Source organism: Galeopterus variegatus, unplaced genomic scaffold (genome assembly GCF_000696425.1).
Source record: "Galeopterus variegatus unplaced genomic scaffold, G_variegatus-3.0.2 Scaffold2421, whole genome shotgun sequence".
Taxonomy (NCBI): Eukaryota; Metazoa; Chordata; class Mammalia; order Dermoptera; family Cynocephalidae; genus Galeopterus; species Galeopterus variegatus.
In genome coordinates, this window is record NW_007728532.1 from 237,765 (window position 1) to 261,132 (window position 23,368).

Genomic DNA, 23,368 nt, shown 5'->3' on the forward strand with positions numbered 1-23,368 from the left:
CGGCCCAGTAGAGCCACACAGGAAGCTGCTCACCCATCCATCCATTATTTGCTGAGCACCTGCTCTATTCCAGACACTGTTCTGGCACTGGGGACATGGTGTCCAACGGACAGAGAAGCCTTCGCCCTCATGAGCTCACAGTCCCACAGAAGAGACAGACAATTCACTAAAAAGCAAGTGGACACTACTTCAGTTGGTGACAGGTACAAGGAAGAGACATGGATCAGGAGAAGAGAGAAAGCACAGAGAGGGGCCGGGCTACCTGGTGCGGAGTGGCCAGAGGCAGGGCTTTCTGAAGAGGTGATGGTGGCTGAAGCCTGACACTTCAGCTCCCAATGACCTTCTGCTCAGGCTGGGCTGAGACCAGGGATGGGTCATTTTCTTGGGACCACAGCTGCCCGGGCCTGGCCCTGAGAGGAGCAAACTCCACCCACCCGCCTGAGGACAGCCACGCTGGACCCCACGGCATTTCTAGTCTTTGCACTTGCTGCTTAATGCCTCGCAGTGTCCGGGAGAGGACACATGTTCATGGGATCCTCTCCCCAGTTTGTCAGCCCATGAAATAGGGAACACAGCCCACGGGCGACATTCAGCTTCTGTAGCTTCTCCAGACCATGCGTTTCTCTGAAACGGGACTGTGCAGCCCCCTCCAGGACGGGGCAAAGTTTAAAGCTCAAATTCCCATTTTGTCTTAAAAACCTGAGGTCTTCCAAACAGAGAGGTTTTTTTCCCAGTTAGAAAAGAGAAGGAAAAGGAAAGAATAAGAATAAAATAGACCTTGAAAACCCAAGGGAAACAAACCAAATTGGACTTCCGCCAATATAATTTTATTAAACTTTTCATTGAAGTATCGTGTATTTACAGGAAAGGAATGAATGGATTTTTACAAGCCAAGCACGGCCTGTGGCCAGTGCCCAGACCCCAGAGCAGGACATGAGCTGCCCCCAACCCCTCTGTGGTCCCTCCAGGCACCACTTCCTCCAGGGAAACCACTATCCCTCGCCCTCCCCTGGCAGCACAAATTAGTTTTCCCTGTGGAATTTTTTCCCCTGGGACCAAAACTGAAGCAGGGCTGCAGGGTGTGGGGGAAGCTTCCCTTTTTAAAATGACCTGATTGGGGGGCAGGTGGAGTACAGGCAGCAGCTCTTGGAGAGCTCCAAGGAGCCCCTCGCCAGTCAGTGTGGCCACACTCCACACGGAGGCCAAAGGTGCATCTCACACAGTCATGGAAATTAGCAGTTTTACACCACTTCTGCACATATGATCACACCACCTTTCCCACATGGATTTTTAAACATGAGGGTGTTTACATCAATTGGATATAAATTCAATTCTGTCTTGATTACCTCTGACTTCAATGAGTTAATGAGTGCTAAATAACCCACCTTTCATTTAATCAGGGAGCAGGGTTATAGCGATTCTATTTGCATTTTAATTATAGCACTTCTCAGGATTTCCCCAAGTAGCAGGATCAGAGCAGAGACTTCATCCAAACATCCAGAGTAGAGGCCCCGTCGTGTCAGCCAGTCATGGTCTTTGTGGCAACTGGGCTGCCTTTGTCCCTCTCCCTGAAGGGTCAACCCCAGCCATACACAGCTGTTTCTCTTTGGTGCCTGACATGCTTTTTCTTCGTGTTCTCTTTTTTTTTTTTTTTTTTTCATTTTCTCCTTCACTGACATGCTTTTTCTTCGTGTTCTCTTTTTTTTTTTTTTTTTTTCATTTTCTCCTTCACTGACATGCTTTTTCTTCGTGTTCTCTTTTTTTTTTTTTTTTTTTCATTTTCTCCTTCACTGACATGCTTTTTCTTCGTGTTCTCTTTTTTTTTTTTTTTTTTTCATTTTCTCCTTCACTGACATGCTTTTTCTTCGTGTTCTCTTTTTTTTTTTTTTTTTTTCATTTTCTCCTTCACTGACATGCTTTTTCTTCGTGTTCTCTTTTTTTTTTTTTTTTTTTCATTTTCTCCTTCATTGAGGGAGTGGATGCCTTCTTTACAGAGAAAGAGAAAGACCTGAGAAACACCCTCCTGAGCAGCTGATTAGAGGGTGAGGGGGTCATCGTCCTGGGGGAGTTTACAAGAAGACCAACGAGTTTACAGGTTTATGAGAAGATCAAGACATTTACAAGAAGTCCAAGGAAGACGCAGACATCTCCCTCATCTCAAGCAGGAATTACGGACCGTGGCAGGTGACCTGGGGGTTCCGCCTCCCCCAGCAGCCTCTCTTCTGTGTGTGCTTGCAAAGAGGCCTTCTCTGGATAAATCCAGTTGCTCTGAGACTGCCAGGCAGCAGGCTCCTCTGCACAGCCTGGACTTGGTCCCTTAGGGCAACCCATCCCCCAAAAGGCAGACGAGATCATGTCTGTCTTGGATGCCCTTTCCAAGCAGGAATGTATGTGATCACTGGGGCATGTTTATCTCACCTCATTTAACAGGGCTCCAAATGTGAACTTGCCAGGGATGGTGCTGATTGCATAGAACACGATCAAGGATACAAAGCACCTCTCAACCACTGTGGGGGATGAAGAGGGAGTGGGAAGCTTCTATGCCCTTTGCTGCCTTTATATGGTCTGTCCTAGAAACTGCTGGAAATGACAGTTGAAGGAAACAAGAAAATAATGCGTTTTACCCTGTGCATTCTTGAGAATTGCTTCTGTAAGTGACAAAAACATGCCCCCAAATGACAACAAACCAGTCTATTAAATCTCCATTAGTCCATTGTGCGTGCAGCCTCTGTGTGCGTGTGTGGGTGCACAGAGCTGTGCACATGCAAAGGCTTGCGTGCACATGTGTGTGGGCTTGAGAGTGTGCTCAAAGGCATCCATGCTCATAGAGGCATTTACACACTCTGTGTGGGCAGGGTGGATGGCCCTGGGGAGGAAGGTGACTGGGACTAAGGTAAGGGAAGCTGGGAGTCAGAAAATCAAAGCAGGGTCCTGGAGGGGAGGAGTGCCAAGCTGCTGGGAGCCTGGTGGCCTCAAAATGTAAACCCTGGTGCAGCCACACAGCTCATAACTCCTGCTGACCCCGGGGAGTCTACTGATGGTACCAGCCACCCTTCTGCCCTACTCCCAAAGCCTCAGTTGATGGTATAATGACATGCTCCTGATGTCGCTGGACAACAGGGCCCTCCCAGAATAATTCTAGCCACACCCTAACCAGAAGGGGCTTCTTGCTGGGGGGAAGGTCAGGGAGGGAAAGATTCCCCAGATTGTCACCCACCTGGGACATTCTGAACAAAGGTACTCCAAAGACCAAGCTACCCCTGTCTCCCAAATGTCAATGACCAGCAATAGAGACCTGTGCTCTCTGACAGCTGCCTTCGTCATTTGGACAGAGCTTGGAGCACAGGGGTCTCTCAGCAAAGTTTTGATCAAAGGAATGAATGGTCGGTAGGCACATGGGGCAATGGGAAGGGTGTCCCAGGCTTCAGAGGTCATGGAGAGCAAGACAAGCAGAGAAGGGACTGCCCCGGGAATTCAGGCTCCAAACCACTCCTGAGAAAAGGGGCTGAGAATGACCCTGACCCTCAGTTGTGGGGCCTTTTACCAAAAAGGAGCTTATTCCATCACCTATCACCCACCAAGTGCATGAGAGAGACACTTAGGTGCATCACACTCTCTGCTTGAGGTGAGCCAACCACCCGATGGGGCAGATCAGGAGACAAGTGGGAGCATGGTAAACAAAATGCCTGAGCACTTGAGGAAATGGGAGGCTAGGACCCCATAGGGAAGGCCTCTGGAGAAAGGCAGGAAGCTGGGGTTCGTGCAGAAGTGGTATAGGGGGAGGACTGGTATGAGGATAGGCCCGGGGATCAGACTGTCTGCAGGTAGGTCTAGATCTGCCATCCTGACTCTGTCCTTTTGCACATTACTTATTACATTTATATTTCCTCAACTGTAAGCACTGTTGGCCTCATAGAGTTGTTGTGAGGGTTAAAGGAGTAAGCATGACCCAGCACTGAAAAGTGTGCTCAGCACTGCTTCTGTTACTGGGTGGCATATCCAGGTTCTTGATCCATGAACGAAGAATCTTTCATGGATCAGCAAAAGGAAAGGAAGAGAGAGACAGAGAAATGGAACATGATTGGGTTTTATTACCAAGCAAAAGTACATGCCAAAGTGCACAGGCATCTCTGCCAGAGAGAGACGCACATGCCCCCCACCTTCCCCATCCTCTCTGTCTCATGTGCAAACTCTTAATGGCTGACCTCTGCCCCTCCTGTCCCACCTACTGTTCAGGCTGTAGCCAATCCGGTCTGAATATTTATGAGCAGCCTCCCTGGGGCATATCCCTACTCTGTCCTGCCTCACTTCTACACAGCTCTTAAGCATCTGTCCCTGAGCAACACAGTTACTTTGGGGTGGGCAACTCCTCCCATCCCATGCACTAGAGTGCAGGCAGCTGGGGTCCTCAGCCAGGGGCTGGGTGGATGGCATTGGGTCTACAGCTCTAGGGAGAGCTCAGGAGAAGCTCATTCTGCAGGGCTGATGCTAGGCCAGACCCTCCCTAACCCTCCACCCCATGGTTACCAACTTGGATACAAGCTGTGGACCTTGTGGGGCACCTGATGATCAGGCCTGATCCCTGATATCAGTTTAGGCACCAGCAAGGACCCAGCATGGAGCAGCCAAGCTATAAATATTTTAGAGTAGAATATAAGGGAATGTTCTATGGGATCTCATTAGAGAAAGATTTGTTGAATATGACACACAGAATCAAATCACAAGGGTGAAGATTGATAAATTTAAATTAATTCACATTTAAAAGTTTCTATAAAACAGAGCAAAGAAGCACACACCAACAGTACATCAAGTCAGGCCACAGCCAGGGAGATATTTGTAATGCTTATGTTCTTCATATTCAAGAATTAGTGTTCAGAGTATATTAAAACTCTCATATATTGCTTGCTAACACTGTACCAGCATTGCTTGGGATAGACTTCCCAGCATGGAGACCTAGAGCAACAGGTCAATAGAGATAAGTATGCTCACAGGTAATTCCCGAAAGAAAAACTAAAAGACCAAGGAGGTAAGAAAAGACTCCAAATCTCACTGTTAAGAAGGAAAATTAAAATAAGAATAAGATACCACTTCACAACCAATAAGTAAGCAAAAGTTAGCCCCTCTGTCCAGAAGCAAGCAAGCAGCAAGGCACACCCAGCACAATGGGCAAGGGGCAGGAGGCAACCCTCTCCTCCCAGAAGCAGGTGGGCAACAGAGCATGCCTGGGGTCCTAGGCGGGAGCCAAGGGCAGCATCCCCTCTCCCCAGAAGCAGGCAAGGAGTATGCTAAGAACATCATGTCCACGTGGGTGGCTCACCACAGCAGCCACCACAGCCATGCTGCTGCAAAAGCAGCTCAATGCCACAGTGGTAGCCACAACCACTGTGCAGGTAGCCTGCCAGACACCCAACTGATTGACACAGGGAGAGTCACTATCAGAGACTGGAAAAAGGAGAGGACGTCTCTCTCCTCAAACCTCTCTCCAGAATAATAGAAGAAGCAACTGCTCTACCATATGACCAGACATCAACATAGAGATACCAGAAATATAAAAGTCCAAGAAAATATGACACTACCAAAGGAAAACAGTAATTCTCAAATACCAGACCATATAGAACAGAAAACCCTTGAAATGACTGAAAAGGAATTCCAAGCGGCAATCTTAAGGAAACACACTAAGATATGAGAAGACTCAGACAACATAATGAAATGAGAAAAGAAACCCAAGATATGAAGGAGGAAATTTACAAAGAGATTAATACCTTAAAAAAGAATGTAGCAGAACTCATGGAACTTAAAGATTCACTCAACAAAATATAAAACACAACTGATAGCTTAAGCTGCAGGCTAGGACAGGCAGAGGAAAGAATTTCTGGTCTTGAAAATAGCCTTTCAGGGCCGGCCCAGTGGCGCACTGGAGAGTTCGGATCCCATGTGGAGACTGGTTCCCGCTCACTGGCTGAGCGCGGTGCGGGCGCAACACCAAGGTTTGCGATCCTGTTGCCGGTCCCCGGTACAGGCGTGACACCGAGGGTTGCGATCCTGTTATCGGTCAGTAAAAAAGACAAAAAGGAAAAAAAAAAAAGAAAGAAAGAAAATAGCCTTTCAAAATAACCCAGATGGACAAAAAAAAAGCAAAAAAGAATCTTAAAAAATGAAGAAAATCTAACAGAGAGAGCAGACAACCTTAAGCACACAAACATTTAAATCATGGATGTTCCAGAGCGGAGGAGAAAGGAAAAGGTATGGAAAACCTATTCAATGAAATAATAATGGAAAATTTCCCATGTTTAGGGAGAGACACAGACATTCAGATCCAGGAGGCCCAAAGATCACCAAAAAGATTCCACCCAAAAAGATCCTCTCCAAGAAACATTATAATCAAATTGGTGAAGCTCCAAGACAGAAAGAATCTTAAAGGAAGCAAGAGAAAAGCATCAAGTAACTTATAAGAGAACCCCTATCAGACTAATAGCAGACTTCCCAAGAGAAACTCTAAGGATAAGAAGAAAATGGGGTGATATATTCAAAATACTAAGAGAAAAAAAATGCCAGCCAAGAATACTATACCCAGCAAGGCTATCCTTCAGAAATGAGGGAGATATAGTGTATTTTCCAGACAAACAAAAACTGTGGGAGTTCAGCACCACATGACCAGTCCTACAAGAAATCCTCAAGGGAGTCCTGCATCAGGAATCTGAAAAATGATAATCACTTATCTTACTAGCTGTAGTTCTGTTCAAACTTTCTGGCATTTTCATAATTTAGTCTTCATAGGTCGTGTGTTTCTAGGAATTTATTCATTTCATCTAGATGATCTAATTTGTTGACCAACAATTATTCATAGTATTCTCTTATGTCCCTTTTGATTTCTGTAAATTTGGTTGTAATGACCCCTCTTTTCATTTCTGATTTTAGTTATTGGAGTCTTCTCTCTCTTTTCTTAGTCCATCTAGGTAAAAGTTTGTCAATTTTGTGAATCTCATCAAAGTACCAACTTTTGGTTTCATTGATTTTCTCTATTTTATTTTCTATTTTCTATTTCTTTTATCTATGTTCTAACTTTTATTAAAGTAAATACTTCCTTTGCTAGGTCATGGCTTATTTTGCTCTTCATTTTCTAGATTCTTAATGTGCAAAGGTGATTGTTGATTTGAGATCTTTCTTTTTTATTAATGTACACATTTACATTAAATAAATTTCCCTTTAAGCAAAGAAAAAACTGCTGGTCCACAGAGAGCTTGTGTGTAAAAATAATAGGTCCAATCCTACCAAATATTGATGAGGATACAGAAAAACAGTGTTACTCATTGCTATTTTTTTAATTTGATGAACTTTATTGAATTATAGTGTATGCACAATAAGCTATCCCATTTGAAGTGTACCATTCAATGAGGTCCTAATGGTACTTTTTTTTCTTTTTACCTTTTTGTCTTTTTTCGTGACCGGCAACGGATCGCAACCCTCAGTGTCGTGCCCGTATCGGACCGGGACCGGCAACGGGATCGCAACCCTCGGTGTTGCACCCGCACCTCGCTCAGCCAGTGAGCAGCCGGTCTGTATGTGGGATCCAAACCCTCGGCGGGAGCGCCGCTGCACTCCCAAGTGGCGCACTGTAGCAGTGCGCCACCGGGCCGGCCCCCTAATGGTACTTTAAGACTAAATGTAGGGCCGGCCCGGTGGTGCACTGGAGAGTGCGCCGCTTGAGAGCGCGGCGGCGCTCCCGCTGAGGGTTCGGATCCCATGTGGAGACCGGTTCCCGCTCACTGGCTGAGTGCGGTGCGGGCACAACACCAAGGGTTGCGATCCCCTTACCGGTCAGTAAAAAAGACAAAAAGACAAAAAAAAAAAAAAAAAGACTAAATGTATAATCACCCTGGAGAACAATATGACATCACTTAGTAAAATGTACTTCAACCCACCAATTTCACTCCTAGGTATGTACCACAGAGAAACCCTCACATGGGAAACTGGAGAAATAAACATTTTACAAATTGGAGTATCACCTAAATGCACATCAACAGAAAAATGGGTCAATAAATACAATACTGAAATTAAAATGAATACACTAGAATTATATTTAGCTACATAAAAAATGCATATTTCAGAAAAATACACACAGTACACTGCTATTTATATAAAGTTTAAAGGCATAGTAAACCAAACTACTGCAGTTTAGGGATACAATATATATAGTAATAATATGACATTCATAGGAATGATAGACACCAAAGTAAGAATGGTGGTGAGCCAGGAACAGAAGGTGGAGCAATGCGGTGCCCAGGGCTGCACTAGTATTTCCCTATGTCATTAATTAAGCAGGGATATGGGCACATGGCTGTTTGTGTCATTATGTTATTTTCTATACATTTTTTATATATGAATTATTGTATAAGAATAATAATTAAATGCCTGGAAATAATAAACACTAATTCAGGACAGTGGCATGGGGATGCACCAGGGTCTTCTGCTGTAATAGTAAAAATGTGTTTCTCTGGGCCGGCCTGGTGGCGCACTGGAGAGTGCGCCACTTGGGAGCGCGGCAGCGCTCCCGCCGAGGGTTCGGATCCCACGTGGAGACCAGTTCCCGCTCACTGGCTGAGCGCGGTGTGGGCACAACACTGAGGGTTGCGATCCCATTGCCGGTCAGTAAAAAAGACAAAAAGGAAAAAAAAAATGTGTTTCTCTGTAAAAATTTGCAACAAGGGCCGAGCCCGTGGCACACTCGGGAGAGTGTGGCGCTGGGAGCACAGCAGCACTCCTGCCGTGGGTTCAGATCCTATATAGGGATGACTGGTGCACTGACAGCACTCACTGGCTGAGCGCGGTGCGGCTGGTCTCGAAAAGGACAAAAAAAAAAAATTTGCACCAAACTTTAAAAATATTAATATACATTTAAATGGAAGATGGGAGCATAAATGTGCTTTATATTATTCCCTACATTTTTCTATATCTTGAAATACAGTATATATGACATTAGGCTCCAAAATAAGTTGATCACAGTTGTTGGATAAAAAGATAGAAGGATAGAGGGTGTGCAGAAAGTAGAATAGTTTAGTCAGGCCCCTTCTCCTCAGGTCCAGTTGGAGGTGGTTCAGCACATTCTTTGTAAACACGTTGTGTGTGGGTGGAGTTAGTGCACATGCATGCCAATGTATCTTTTTAGTTTGTTGCTATTGTGCATTCTTCAGAGTTTGTGGAGCACAGACTGAACTGCTGGTCCACAGAGAGCTTGCATGTAAAAACAGAACATGTTTACTTTGCTGGCAGCTGCTCAGTTTTTCTTTGGACTTTGCCGGTAGCAGTTGAGTTTTTGAGTTTCTTTTTGAACTGCCTAGCTCTTAGATGTGTGTGTACTAAATAAAGCTTACTATTTCTTCAACCAAGGCTCCAAGGACCTTTTTTTCCTGCTACCTAGCTCATAGACCTGCATGTGAAGGGTTTGCAACCCAGTCTGAAAACTGGGCTTGAGGGGTCTGTGAGCTCCAAACCGAGCCCAAGCTCTACAATTGGCATAGTTAGAGCAGGATTCTGAGCAGGTACAGGAGCCAAAAGCTCTTGCAAGAAGGAGGAAATGTGGCTACTTTTGAATATGTTGTGCCCTGTAGCCACTTTCCTGCTGACCCGGAATCTGGTTGCTGCTCACTGTACTGCAAGGCAGCATAGACCAGGCACTACAGCAGAGAGCCCCTTAGGAGGGAGAGGAGGTGTGGCTGTCCTTGGGCTTGTGGTGCCCAGTGGCCACTTTTCTGCTGACCGGAGTCTGGCTACTGATCACTATGCTGCAAACTGATCAGGTTTTGAAGAAGAAAGCAGAGTTGTTGGAAGCACAGATAATTGTCCTGGAGGATGACATGAAGTGACTGGCCATTCCTGCTTCTCACACCAGGGAAGATGACAAATCCAGTGCTGATCAAGATTTGCAGCAGAAATCAGAGTTGTTGGGAACATGGATCAATGTCCTGAAGGATGACATGCAGAGACTGGCCACTCCTGCCTCTCACATCATGGAAGATGATGAACCCAGTGGTGAGTTGGGGGAGACCGTGTGTCTCCAGGCATGACTTGTTGTGCATCAAAAAGTGAAATGCGAGCAGCCTGTGGGACCAGGTGGACAACCAGTGGGCAATTCACAGGTGACCCAATTCACCATCTATGTCTTGTATACCCAGGTTGAATTAGTGGACTTGAGAAGAGTTTTGGCAGAAATAGGGGGAGCCCCTGGCTGCTTGGCTGTTGCAGTTATGGGACCTAGAGGTGGATAGTGTGATGTGCTCTGGTGAGGAGATGGAAAAATTGGCCTCCATCACCGTGCACCCATCCCTGAGGCAGAGGCTACAGAATAGCCATAGATATGCACCAGGACCAGGTAATCACTCCTTAACGGAGTGTGTGAATGCAGCTGCCCGAACCATGTGGGTGAATGCTGGAGAACTGCCCAAGATTGTTAATAAATGGCAAACATATGCTGAGTTGACTCAAATAATTCCAGAGCAGGGGATGCAGCAGTTCCTGTTTAATGTGAACACTGTGGCCCAGACGAAGAAAATTTTACAGACAGCATGAGAGACATAGTGCTGCAAAATGCCCTGTCAACATTCTTTGGGTTGCTGATGGCTATACTGGCCCCATACATGGGTCATCCTATACATGAGGTAACAACCATGACAGCCAGCCTGGGCGAAGTAGAGGATAGCAGACAAGCAAAAGGGGTCCAAAAGGTGGCTAAGACCAAACCCCTAAGAAAAGCTCAGGATTTTATCCCAAAGCGACCAAGCAAGACTATCCGTAAGCAGATGTGGCTTGACTTGCAGCAGGGGTTGATAGCAAGAAAATTGACTGGCAGCCAAATGCAGTCCTGTCTGCCTTGTGGCAGCAATTGTGCACTGAACAGCATTTCACCAAACGTCTGGAAACAGGTAGCAAGGTATGCTCAGTGGATTTAAAAGATTTTTTGGTTGCTCCTGAGGAGGCAGATGAAATGTTCCATTTAGAATAGGGAACAGGCCAAGATACTCATCTTTTGGGGGCAGGCGAGGACCAGAGGCCTCATGTTGAATTGGCAATGATGAAGCTGATGCGCTGGATAAGGTGAGATGGCTGGAGAGAGCTCCAGCAGCTGATGTAGCTGGGTGGCTACATTGGAGAATGCAGCATGCTGGCTGCAAGACTGGGTGGTCGATGGCTCACCGGGTGCTGCATAAACCCAAGAAAAAATGCCCCTGATGGGCAGATAACTCATGTGAGAGTGCCCCTGACACAGTGGCAGGTGGATCTTCTGGGACCACTGCCAAAGTCAGAGAGTTACTGGTTTTCTGTTTGTATGGCCTTGTGGGGCCCCAAACCAGGTAAGATACCTATTCCTGCAACCATCCTTTCTCAGGATGGCAAACTGGCATGTATCTTACCAGAGGGGTGAGAATTCCCACTATTGGTACCAATAATCCTTCTGTCTTTTCGCCCATAGTGTTCTGGTTGCAGGAACTGCACCAGAGTTGTGTGATCAGTGTGTCGGCCTACCGAATATGCATTGAACTTCCCATCAGTATGACTGCAGGATTCCCATGGAAAATCACACCAATGATGACTACCAACTGGACATGTGCGGCTAAAGGACAGAACTACTACAAGCCTTAAGGCATATTGAACAGACAATAGGTTATGTAAATGTTATAGGTCATTTATTCTCACTAAGGGAACATCGTGGAAGAGTTTGAACATGTAGATTGTATGGCAAGGGACCCTGAAGGGGTGGATTGTGGGAAAAATAGAATAGTTTAGTCAGGCCCTCTTGCCTCAGGTCTGGTTGGGTGTGGTGCAGCACATTCCTTGTAAACAAGTTGTGTGTGGGTGGAGTTAGTGTACATGTGTGCCAATGTATCTTTTTAGTTTGTTGCTACTATGTGTTCTTCAGAGTTTGTGGAACAGCAGCCTGAACTGCTGGTTGGCAGAGAGCTTGTGTCTAAAAATAGAACATGTTCACTTTGCTGGCAGCTGCTCGGTTTTTCTTTGGACTTTGCCGGTACCGGTTGAGTTTTTGAGTTTCTTTTTGGGGTGCCTAGCTCTCAGACATGTGTGTGCTGAATAAAGCTTACTATTTCTTCAGCCAAGGCTCCAAGGACCTTTTTTCCCAGTTACCTAGCTCATAGACCTGCGTGTGAAGGTTTGTGACCCAATCTGGACAATGGGCTTGAGGGGTCTGTGAGCTCCAAACCCAGCCCTAGCTCTACAGAGGGGAAGGTGGTGAGGCAATATTTAAAGAGTTAATGCCCAAGAATTTTACAGAATGAAGACTTAGTGTCCATAGTGCCAAGCATGAGAAAAAAGATACACCCACTCCTAGATGCATCATGGCAAAACAGCACACTTATTCTTCAAGAGGTGGACAGAGCCTGATTCTTCCAAAGAAAGCTGCTCACAGGTGAGCAAGGCCCTTCCCCAAACCCCAACCCACATTCCCAAAGTCCTCAGCATCAGAAAAGTACAAAGAAGAAATGATTCATCCTGAAAGTGTAACTCTGAGGGGAGGACAGATAAGTAGAGACCTCCTGATGAAATCACAGAATGAGATACAATGGCGATGACTCACTGAGAATCGATACAGAACTACCACACAACTAGTAAATCAATTTAGAACACTATAGACATGGCTGGAAGTCAAATTATTAATATGGAGAAAAAGTTTGGGAAAATCACAGTAAGACTGATAAAAGGTAAAACCAAACAAATCAAAGCAATTACAGAGAAGATGATTAGCAGCAGGACCTCACCAACTGGGTGCAGCGAACCCAGCAGATGAAATGGAGAGCTTTTCCCAGAGTTGATGCACTGAGAACATCATTGAAATGAAAGAGCTGGGTCTTCAGATGGAAAAAGCACACATTTTCCTGGGAAATGGAAAGGGGGCCCTTGTTACCCCAGCTTCACAGAGGAAAAGGCACTTGCTGGTTCAGGCATCTGGAGCAGGAGAAAAGCCGTACAGCAGGTGGGGGGAGGCCAGGCTTGCCTCAGAGCCCCATAGTCACATCCAGTGCAGAAGAACACTTTGCTTTCTTTTTCTTCTGTGAGGCCCAAGGGAAATGAAGATTATGTTTAACCAAAAAGTAGCATGCATCATATTATATGCAGCATTTTTTAAGATGGTCATTGAGCATTAACCACAGCATTTTTCTACAAATGTATTTGTCTCACTAGCCAGCTGGCTATTGCTATATCAATCTTTACTTTTCCAAATAAGTATACCATTCTATCTGCCAACTTTCTATTCTTCCACCTCTGTTTATACAGAGGTAGAAGATTCACGTAATGCTGATGATGGCTTATTTCAGTATTGTGGATAATTGGATGGTTTACAATTTCTATGTCCTTTTGTTTGAATTTTGCATAGTAAGCCTGTGTCAATTCTATTTTTTTAAAAAAGTCAATATAGGAAGGAAGGGAGGGAGGGGATAAAGAAGAGGGAGAGGAGGGATGGGAAAAAGGAGGGATGGATTCTGCTAAACAGCAGCTGCGCACAGCTTTGTAGCAGCACAAATATCAGTAAAGACCTTTGCTCAGGGACAGCACGGCCCAGGCAGGTGGAGACAGTGGAGTACATTTCACTGCCGGATGATAGAACCGAGCTCTAACATTGCACTTTTCTTTTCATCTTGTTGATGAATGAGTGGTAATTAGTCACAGAACTTGGACATATCTCACAATTTACATGATGATTTCCAATACTTCTCACAATCGGATCAAGTTTCTCACAGTAGCCAAATGTTCTGTAAGTCCAGAAGCTGGGAAGGTGGTTTGTGTGTTCACTAACACCCCCCACCACACACACACACACACACACACCTGCCAGACTCACTCACCATCTACCTCTGCAGGAACCAGTCTTCCCGTTGGGATTTGTCCTGAGCAACGGCCCACCAGGCAGGGTGCTGGCTCCCTTGGCCAGGTCCCAGGGGACTGGTCTCCTCAGGCCATCTAGGCCTTGCCCTCTGGCCCAGGGTCATTTCTGGAAGGGGAGAGGGTGGATACACAGCAAGAGGGAGCCCCTCCCCTTCCTTGGGGCTGGACAGTGCCTAAGAGACGGTGAGGGTGAGAGGCTGCGCCATAGCCTCTGGTCACTGAGGACAGCCAGCTTGCCAGGTTCCATGGGATAGCAGTCAGCACTGGCCCTGCACACAGGGCTGGGGGACACTTGTTCGGAGTGGACCACAGGCTGGAAATGAGGTTCTCTATCACACACACCCTGCTGTCACACCCACAGAGTCAGATCTAGCTGCAGGGGGAGTAGCTCCCACCCCAGACCCCTAAAGCAGGGTGCAGAGGATAGATCTGAGTAGGGCTCACGAAGGGCACCAGAGGCCAGAGAGAGAGGCCTAGCTCTGGTCCTACCTCGTCACTAACTCTTCGTGGGCCTTGGTCTGGCCTTTCTGCTCTCGAGGCCTCAGTTTCCCCATCTGTACAGTGAGGCCCTTCCCATCTCTGACACTTGGTGGAAATGGATTAAGACCCGAAGGGGCAGTGGATGATTCACTGATTCTGACCCAACAATACCCTTCAATAACCCAGGACATTGTCTGGAAAGTGGCCGGAACAGAGCAGAAGAACTCCCAGAGGATCCTTCCAGAAGGATGAGGATCCCTCATGTCCCCGTTTGGTACTGGGACCCCAGACAGTTCTGTGAGGCAGAAACCCACTATCACCACCGTGTGCGCAATGTGATAACACAGCCTGGCTCACTGCGTCCACCACCACTGAAGCCATCAGGGTCAGCGATGCTGGTCAAAGCCAAGCAGTCCTTTCAGTATTGTCCCTTCCCTTTAGCACAGAGATGGCAGCTTTAGAGTTACATTCCTCTACACCAGTGAAGCAAGTTCCTGCAGCCTTCTGACTTGATGGGTCACCTGGCATGCTTTTGTAACAGAGAGTATGAAGAGGTGATAAAACAACCGTCTCCATTCCAAAAAACATTAGCGATCTCTTCTCTCTAAATCACAACTTTGATTAAGTAATTTCTATTCAGAAGACTTAGTGCAATTATGATGCAAAGCTCAGATCCCAGCTCCAATTCATTTACAATCAACCTGGCGTCTCCAACACACTAATTGAAGCATTATTGCTATTGTCTTCTGTATAAAATATGCACAGAGCATATTTCTCTCTCTTTATTCCCCAAATAAATAGCATATTCTGGCCACAGAACATTTTAGTGGACGTGCTAGTGGGCCACAGGGACCACTGATCTTCACGTCCAGAGAACACCGAGGCTCAGAAGGTTCAGGGACCTGCCCAATGGCACAGAGCTCATGTCAGTGCCCCTGGGATGGCTTTCCTCTGAGGCGGTTACCCCAGGTGACTGTCACTCCAACATTTGACTGACACACACAGAGTTCCTGATTCTGTCCTCTCGCCAGCCACACACACAACCAGAGTCCCCCTCCCACCTGCCACACACCAATAAAACTCTAAATTCCGTAGGGATAAATCAAGAAAAGTATAATAACTTTATGAAAAAATAAAAGTTTGAGTGAAGAATATTTTTTAAAGATCTATAACAATGGAGGGGTATGGTGGGACTTGCATGGTAAAGCGGTCGAGCCTCCCCAAATGAAGCCATACATTCAATGAGATTCCTGTCAAGCACATGTGCCTAAGGGGAGACGTGAACATGCACCTTTGTTTATCTGATGGCTTTTTAAAATTTGGCTGGCTGACTCCGAAAACTATATGGGACAAGAATAATCAAGATAATTTTAAAGGAGAAAAATAAAGTACAGGACATGTCATACCAGACATAAACACTTATTATAAATCTGTTGTTAATTAAAACCACATGGTGTCTTTGTAGGAGAGTCAAATAGACCAATGGAAAAGAACACAGACCACCAAAGAAGACCCTCCAATATATCAAAACTTAGTCTATTAGAAAATAAATAAATGTTGTTTAGGCAATTGGCTCTTCATTATGAATAAAAGATATCTTTAGATCCCTATGTCGAGCCATACACAAAGATCGTTTCCAGATGGAACAAGAAACTTTATAAATCTAGCAGTACTTTAAAACTTTTAGATGAAAATATAGGAAAAAATTTTATAGAACCGTTTCATTAGTTTCACAAACTACATAGAAAAATCACACAACCAAAAACTAATAAAATTAACTAATTTACAACTTAATAACAATAATAAATCTATATAATAAATATTTAAAAATAATAATAAGAGCTGGCCAGTTAGCTCAGTTGTTCAGAGCATGGTGCTGATAACACCAAGGTCCGGGGTTCAATCCCTGTTCCATCCAGCCACCAAAGAAAAAAATAATAATAATGTAGTGGATTGAATTATGTCCCCCCAAATCTCCTTGAAGCTTGAATTGTGTCCCCCAAGTTTTATGTATTAGAAACTTACCCCCACTGTGACTGTTAAGAGGGTGGGAAATCCTATTATGGTAATTGAAAGGTGGAGCCTTGAAGAGGTGATTGGGTTGTAGGACCCTGCAGTAGTGAATGGATTAAAAATGGTGGTCAGAGGTGTGGTTCTGAGGGCTTCAAAAGAAGAGGAGAGTCTGTTTTTTCCCTCTCTCTGCTTCCACCATCTTGCAATGTGAGACCCCTGGGTCACCACCAGATAGACTTTGGACTTCCCAGACTCAGAAACTGTAAGCAATAAATTTCATGTTCTTTATAAACCACCCAGATTCAGGTATTTTGTTACAAGTGACAAAAATGGACTAATACAAATAATGCATTCTAAAATTTCCATTCAACAAAAAATAGAAACTATGATATTTGCAAAGCCTATTGCCAACCTAGGGTTCCTATTGAGAGTACTTAAAGATTTTTGTCTGTGACACCAGCTCTCCTTTCACGGAACATGCTCTGGTAAACACTGGGCTATGGGATGCGTGACTGTCAGAGACCAGGCAGATTCCTCTGGCAGGGCATGAGCACCTGTACCACCCCCGGCCAGTGCCCACTGCAGTGCACTGAGAAGCCCCACAGCACTCAGGGAATGGCTTCATCCTCTGGACTGATGGAGCCGTCCAGACCACAGCTCAAGCGCTCTGGCTCAGGTGTCCTGCTAGGCCTCACTGAGCAGGTCACACATCAAGATCTAACAGCAGTGCATGACACAAGGGCCTCACACAGGGCATTTATCCCCAGCGGCTCAGCGTTTTCCAATGGGCTGCACTCCCCAAGAGTTGACTGAGGGTCTAGAGCTGTTCTCGGCCCTGCTAATTAGTCTGTGCCCAGGACGACAGTTCTGCCTCTCTGGCCTTCAGAGAGGCCATGAGAGTTCGGACACTCTGTCTTCATTTCTTTCTGTGGCCATATAGGAAATGTGGATACCAGGGAAGCCCCTGCAGAGGCCCCTCCTTGAAGCATGTCACGTGCTGACACACATATACCAAGATGCCCCACCGGTCTGCCAGCAGACCCCACCTCCTTCCTCTAGCCTTGAACTTGAACTTACCCTGTGTTACCGCCCTCTTTAGTGGCCACAAGATACAGAATGAACAAGCAGCATTTCCCATCCAGCTTCCAGAGAGGTATCTCAGCATGCTGGGGTGCTCTTTGTATTAGGGAAGAGGCCACATCTTCCTTCCCTCAAATGCTGAAATAGCATCCAGATGGATTAGGCTTTCGGTTCATGTCACACTCTTAGCTGAGCGCTGAATTAAGAAATAGCATATTTTAAAATTGAAACTAAGTCTATATTTTTATGCTTCTATACCTCATATGCACGGGATATTTTTGGAATATTGGCTCCTGCAGATATTTCCAACATTCAAACTAAAAAAAAAAAAAATGTGAGGGAGACTAAGTTTAAAACACTATAAGTGCTGGAGGTCACCCACAGAGGATGGCAAAAGGAAAAATAATCCTCCAACAGATCTATAAGAAAAACAATTCATAGATCGAGCAACATGAATTGCCAGAAAACAAGATGCTCAATCTTCTTAGCAGAAATGCACACATTTTAAAAACAATAACGACAAAATGTAATGTCTGGTGACACCAAGTGCTAAAGAGGTTGTGGATAGGAAAGAGCTGCCCTATGCTGTCAGTGCCCCTCCCTGGTGTAGTTAAGGACGCACATTCCCTCGACCAGCAGCCCCATTCCCAGGGTCTGCCCTAGTCACTCCAGCTTATGTGCTCAGAGGAAGACCCTCCACATGCACCATGAACTAAGTGCAGAACTGTCTGAAATAGCAAAAGTTGATACCAACCTAAATGTGAACCAAAAATAGATTGAGCAAATTCTGTTATAGTCACATCTAAAATGACATACAGAAGTCAAAATGCTCACATTCCATTGTCGAGAATAAGGCTCTCAGCTTTGTCCACGTGCCAGGGGCAGGGAAGAGCAATCCTCCTTTTTGGTCAGATGAGAGGGATCCAGAAATCACATCCGCCCAGAGGAGGGCACCCCCGGCCTGAAAGTCCTGGGAACACGTCCTGAAAGAAGCAGGCCCTGGCCGAGTCCTAAAGGGTTCAGGAGAGAAAGGCAGGGAGGGGATTCCCGAGGAGGGGAGGCAGGAAGCCCCTGCAAGCGGATGTTCCTGAGTCAGCCCCGAGACCCCTGGGGGCCCAAGCTTCTTCCTGGGGTCCTGAAGTCACAACAGCTTTCCTCACAAGGTTGAAGCATCGTGTGTCTTTGTCACTCGGCAGACGTGTGACGTCACCAGACTGAACATGGAAGCACACGTGGGAAACCGCTGCCTCCTTCACACCAGACGACAGAGACGTTCACAAATCTAAATATTCCTACTCTTCTCACCAGGTTTTTAAAGAAAATATATTTTTCACAAAATGTATCATTTATGTTAGCATGTCATAGATTTATTATTAAATAGTTAATTAGTTACAATTTAAAATTTTTCTCAGTTCTCATCTTTAAGATGGTAAATGTCAATAAATAAACAATACTCTGGGTTTTTCCATAATTTTTACAAGTCTAACGAGATCCTGAGAGAAAAACATTTGGGGGTTGCGGGTGCTGGGGAGCTCTGGAGTGCCTCCCCAGGGAGTGCCAGGTCCATCCTCCTAAGGACAGTAGGAGCTGATGGAGGGCTTCCAGCAAGGGGCAGATGTCACCACCATTTAGGATGTGTCTGCAGGCTGTGAATGACGGGGAGAAAAGACCTGGAGGTGGGAAGGCGGGAGGGTCTGAGGGGAGGCCCTTGAAGAGGATGTGCCTGGGGAGGTTGTGCTGCCAACGCTGCAGTCCTCCCTGCTGGGCCCTGGCAATGCCTTCTCAGCTGCTGCCCCACTCGGTGTCTCCTGTGCCCATGGAAGGGGCTTGAAGCTGGGCAGAGGAACAGAGGAAGGAGGTACGCAGTTCCTGGTCTGGGGGAGCTCAGGGTTGACAGGGAGAAGAGATGGGAGGTGGAAAACTGGGTGGGTCACAAATGCTGCAAGATCTTCCCTCAGTTGATGGTGTGGCCTGGGCGGGTACAGTGTCTTCTATGTCCGCACCTGTGAGACAACACGTGCCCACCCACCTCTGACCGTCCCAGGTGCGCCTACAGCCCTGGGTGAAGGGCGGGGCTGGACCCGTGCTTGTGTTGCTATAGCTGGCACTGAGAGGACAGAGAAGGTTCCAGACACACATTATCAAACACAGAGTGAGATAGGATGAATTTTCCAAATTTTATTTGAAGTTCCATTTAAATCCAGCTGCTAGCCTGAACCCCTCCATGAGTGGGCTTTTCCCCCTGAGATGGTTAACTTCTGCCTAGCTCCAAAACTTGTCCCACCCAAAATGTGGTAGCGTCAGGGCTCAACAGGAGACTTTCATGCCCCTGACCCAAAGCAGGCTGGGCGTGAGGTTACTGGGGTCCATCACACCCACGTTCACACATGAGCCACAGCGAGCCCTTCACTCCTATTTACAGCAGGACTCACTCGTGTTCCAAGTCAAGATGGTGCTTAAGAAGAGGCCTGGGGACAACAGACAGCTAGCTGTTGGAGCACACGTTGGACGAACATGACCACAGGCCTGAGGCTCACATCCATGCCCTGTCTCTAACTTGGTCTTTACGTCTTTTTATTTCTCCTTCCTCAAATGCACATTAACTGCAGATGCCCAGCTGAGAAGATGAGAGAAAGTTAATGAAATTACACGGCTGCTTCTCTGAGTTCCATTTCACATTGCAGCTCGTTAAATTAAAACAGCAGAGCATAGGGCATAGCTCTCTCTGGGGTGTCTGGACGTGGCCCTGGCTTCATGGAGGCTCTCAGACTTGGGGGTGTGGGGAGTGTGTGCCAAGGCAGCCCAGCAGGAGGTGGCTTGTGACAAAAATCTGGCCCCTATGGCCCTGCCTGCCCTTGCTGGTTTCCTACTGCAGACCACTCCCCATCCCTGCTCATGTCTGTAGGGCTGCACCGCTGATCCCTCAGGTGCACCCAGTGCCTGCACACAGCACCTCAGATGTGGGCGTCCATGACTGAGTTCCTGGCTGGGATGTCACCCCCTGACCTTCTTATCTCCCGTTTTACTTTCCTCATATCCAGATTTTATTTCTCATGCTCTTTGTCTGTTTTCTCTGTGGAACATGAGCTCCACAAGGGCAGACACCCCAGCTGTTTAGGTCAGTGTGTGACCTTGGGAAAGTGACTTACCCTCAGCAGACAGATGGAGCTCCAACGGTGCCCACCCTGTGAGCTTTTAGAGACTGAATGGGTGCAGATATATATGTTAGTGAGTGCCTAGACATAAAGTCCCTTAGACTTAGAATAATGCCCAGCATATCTTAAGCACTGTTATCACTATCACCGCCAGCTTGTGCTTCTGTGGACCCAGCACCTTGCACAGGGCCTGGCATGTGGGGCACACTTATCAAATGAATGAATGAATGAATGAGGGGTGGAGAGAATGAATGATAGTGCTCTGGACAGGGGAGCTGGCCTGGCTCAGGCTCAGCACAGCATGCTGGAGCCTGTGTTCTCAAGCCCAATCTTTTTCTAAGTGCATTTAGTTTCTTTTTTGTTTCAAGTTCACAGAGTGAGGAGTGAATATTCCTTTGGTGTATACAATAGGCAAGGACCCTGTGTGTAGGGGTGGGGAGGGGTGCAATAAGTGAAAATAGCACACGCGGCACTCTAAGATGAGGGCAAAGCGACTGGAAGGGTTGGAAGCTGGGGAGGAGGGATGAGGGCTGGGCAGGGCAGGGCAAGACTTCTTCCTGCTTGGGAACCTCTGCTTCATCCTGGTTTTCAGCAGGTTAGAAACACCCAACAGGGGCCGGCCCGGTGGCGCACTGGAGAGTGCGCTGCTTGAGAGCGCGGCGGCGCTCCCGCCGAGGGTTCGGATCCCATGTGCAGACCAGTTCCCGCTCACTGGCTGAGCGCGGTGCGGGCGCAACACCGAGGGTTGCGATCCCGTTACTGGTCAGTAAAAAAAACAAAAAGGAAAAAGAAAAAAAAAAAAACACCCAACAGATCATTCCTAAAGGAGTAACACAGCGTAACTTTCCCCTTTGACCCTGCAGATAGGTTCCATTTCCAGCAAGATGGACCAAGCACACTGCACAGCCTCTCCCTGGTCAGAATACGTGGAGCAAGTAGCTGAGGTCTCTGCAAATAGTAACAAGTGGGTTGGGGAAGGAGATCAGTGTTTGACGAAGCACCACCTGGCAGAAGGCCTGAGGGAGTGGGCAAGGCTTGGCAGTAGAGGGTCTAGTGTGGCTGGAATCAAGGATGAGGGCTGTGGGGGAAACCAGGTCAAGAGTGTTAGCCCCTTCAAGTGGCAGAAAGGCAGTTAGTTCTCCAGCCACCACTCCCTGCCCCTCACTCAAATCCACCTCTGAAAATGTTTCCTTCACGGTCACTTTCCCTCTGCTGGCACAGCCTGGAGCCAGATTGCTGGTTATCTGAAGACAACATTCCTGTGAGATTTCTGAGACAAGAAACAATTATGCAAATTCTCCTAATCCTGTTTTAAAGAATAGAGAGATTGATTGCAGAGACAAACCATTTACACAGACAGTGATGTAGAAGGTGTTTCTGGTGCTAATCTGCCTTCACAAAGAGAAAGATTTTGTTTGTAAACTTCAGACCCAGAAAATTGATTGCTCCACAAATGTCAGATAATTATCTGTCCTCCCTTGAAGCGCTAAATTTAGCAGAAATGCTCTTTCTGATACTCCCCAAAGGAGTTGGTCAGGAGCTTGCCTGACAGGACCAGCGGCCAATGCAGAGTGGCTATGTCCTAGGTGGGCTGGGGAGCTGTGGCCAGCGAGTCCTCCTGGCCTTGCTCCCCTTGGCTGGGTCAGGGGACAGGGAGGGCAGAGTCCACACTCACTTCTAAGCAGGGTGTGCACGAGGGGCGTGTAGGCCTAGCCTTGGCGTTGTGGATTGTTTTTATGAAAGGCCAGAGGAAACCGGTGGGGCCTGGCCTGTGCATTGAGAGAAGAGCTTCAGGGGAGCTAAGTCCGGAAGCCTCTGTCTCCACCCTGAGGTGGGACCGGTCTGTAAAGCAGGTTGCACTTTGTGGAGAAACATCACCAAGCAGAGTCCTTCCTCATCTGTACTCAGACACCTCCATCTCTCCTGCTGCTTTCTCTCTGCCTCTCAAGAGCATCCATCCCCTGGAGGATCTCTCAGGACAGTGACCTGGGCCTCACCTTGCCGAGCTCCCCTCCTCTCTGCAAGGTCTCGGGCAGCTCTGCCCACCCTTCCATGCCCTGCAGTCCTGATTTTCAAGCCTAGAGCTGTCTGGACCCAGGCTGTGTGAGGATTTCGCTGAGACCAGGCTGGGCAGGGGAGGGGCACCATTGTGCATCTGTCCTGGGCTCTGCATTGTCTGTCCTTCCATCAGACGCTGGTGTCGGGGCCTCCTCAGGGACACTGCAGAGCAGGGCCTGCTCAGATGAGGGCTTGACTGTAGTCCAGGCCATGCAGACCCTGCCTAAGGTGCCACATGATCCCCTGTGAAGCTTCTCCTCATGGGGAGAGAGCACTGCTTGTGTCCCCCAGTGAGCTGGGAAAGTGCTGCTGGGGTCATTGCCCACATTTTCATTTCATAGGTGAATATCCTAGGACGACTGATTCTCTAAAAGGTGAGTGCAGAGGCCCTTTCCAGATAACAGGACAGACATTATTCTGTGAAGGTTATTTTTCAGATGAAATCAACATTTAAACCAGTATACTTTGAGTAAAGTAAATTACTCTCTATACTGTAGGTGTGGAAGTAGAGATAACCCCCAACCTTTTTGGTAAACAATACCAGATACTTAGGACCTTCCATTACCAGGTGCTTAAGACCTTCCGTCGCCAGAAGATTAGGACTTTCCGCTGCCAGGGGGAACGGACTTTCCAAAGAGCCCAAAGTTCACCCTGTCCCAGGAAGGGAGTATGCTCACCTGATTGCA

General features: G+C 47.0%; 1 protein-coding gene across 1 annotated transcript in view; it reads left to right on the forward strand.

The window, feature by feature from the left end:
* The first annotated feature begins 11,068 nt into the window (after nt 1-11,068).
* LOC103597782 (sericin-1-like) overlaps nt 11,069-23,368 on the forward strand; it is a 45,955-nt gene continuing 33,655 nt past the window's right edge. Inside the window, exon 1 of the mRNA XM_008581643.1 lies at nt 11,069-11,091. Coding sequence (XP_008579865.1) covers nt 11,069-11,091 — 23 coding nt within the window. The remainder of the gene's footprint in view (nt 11,092-23,368) is intronic.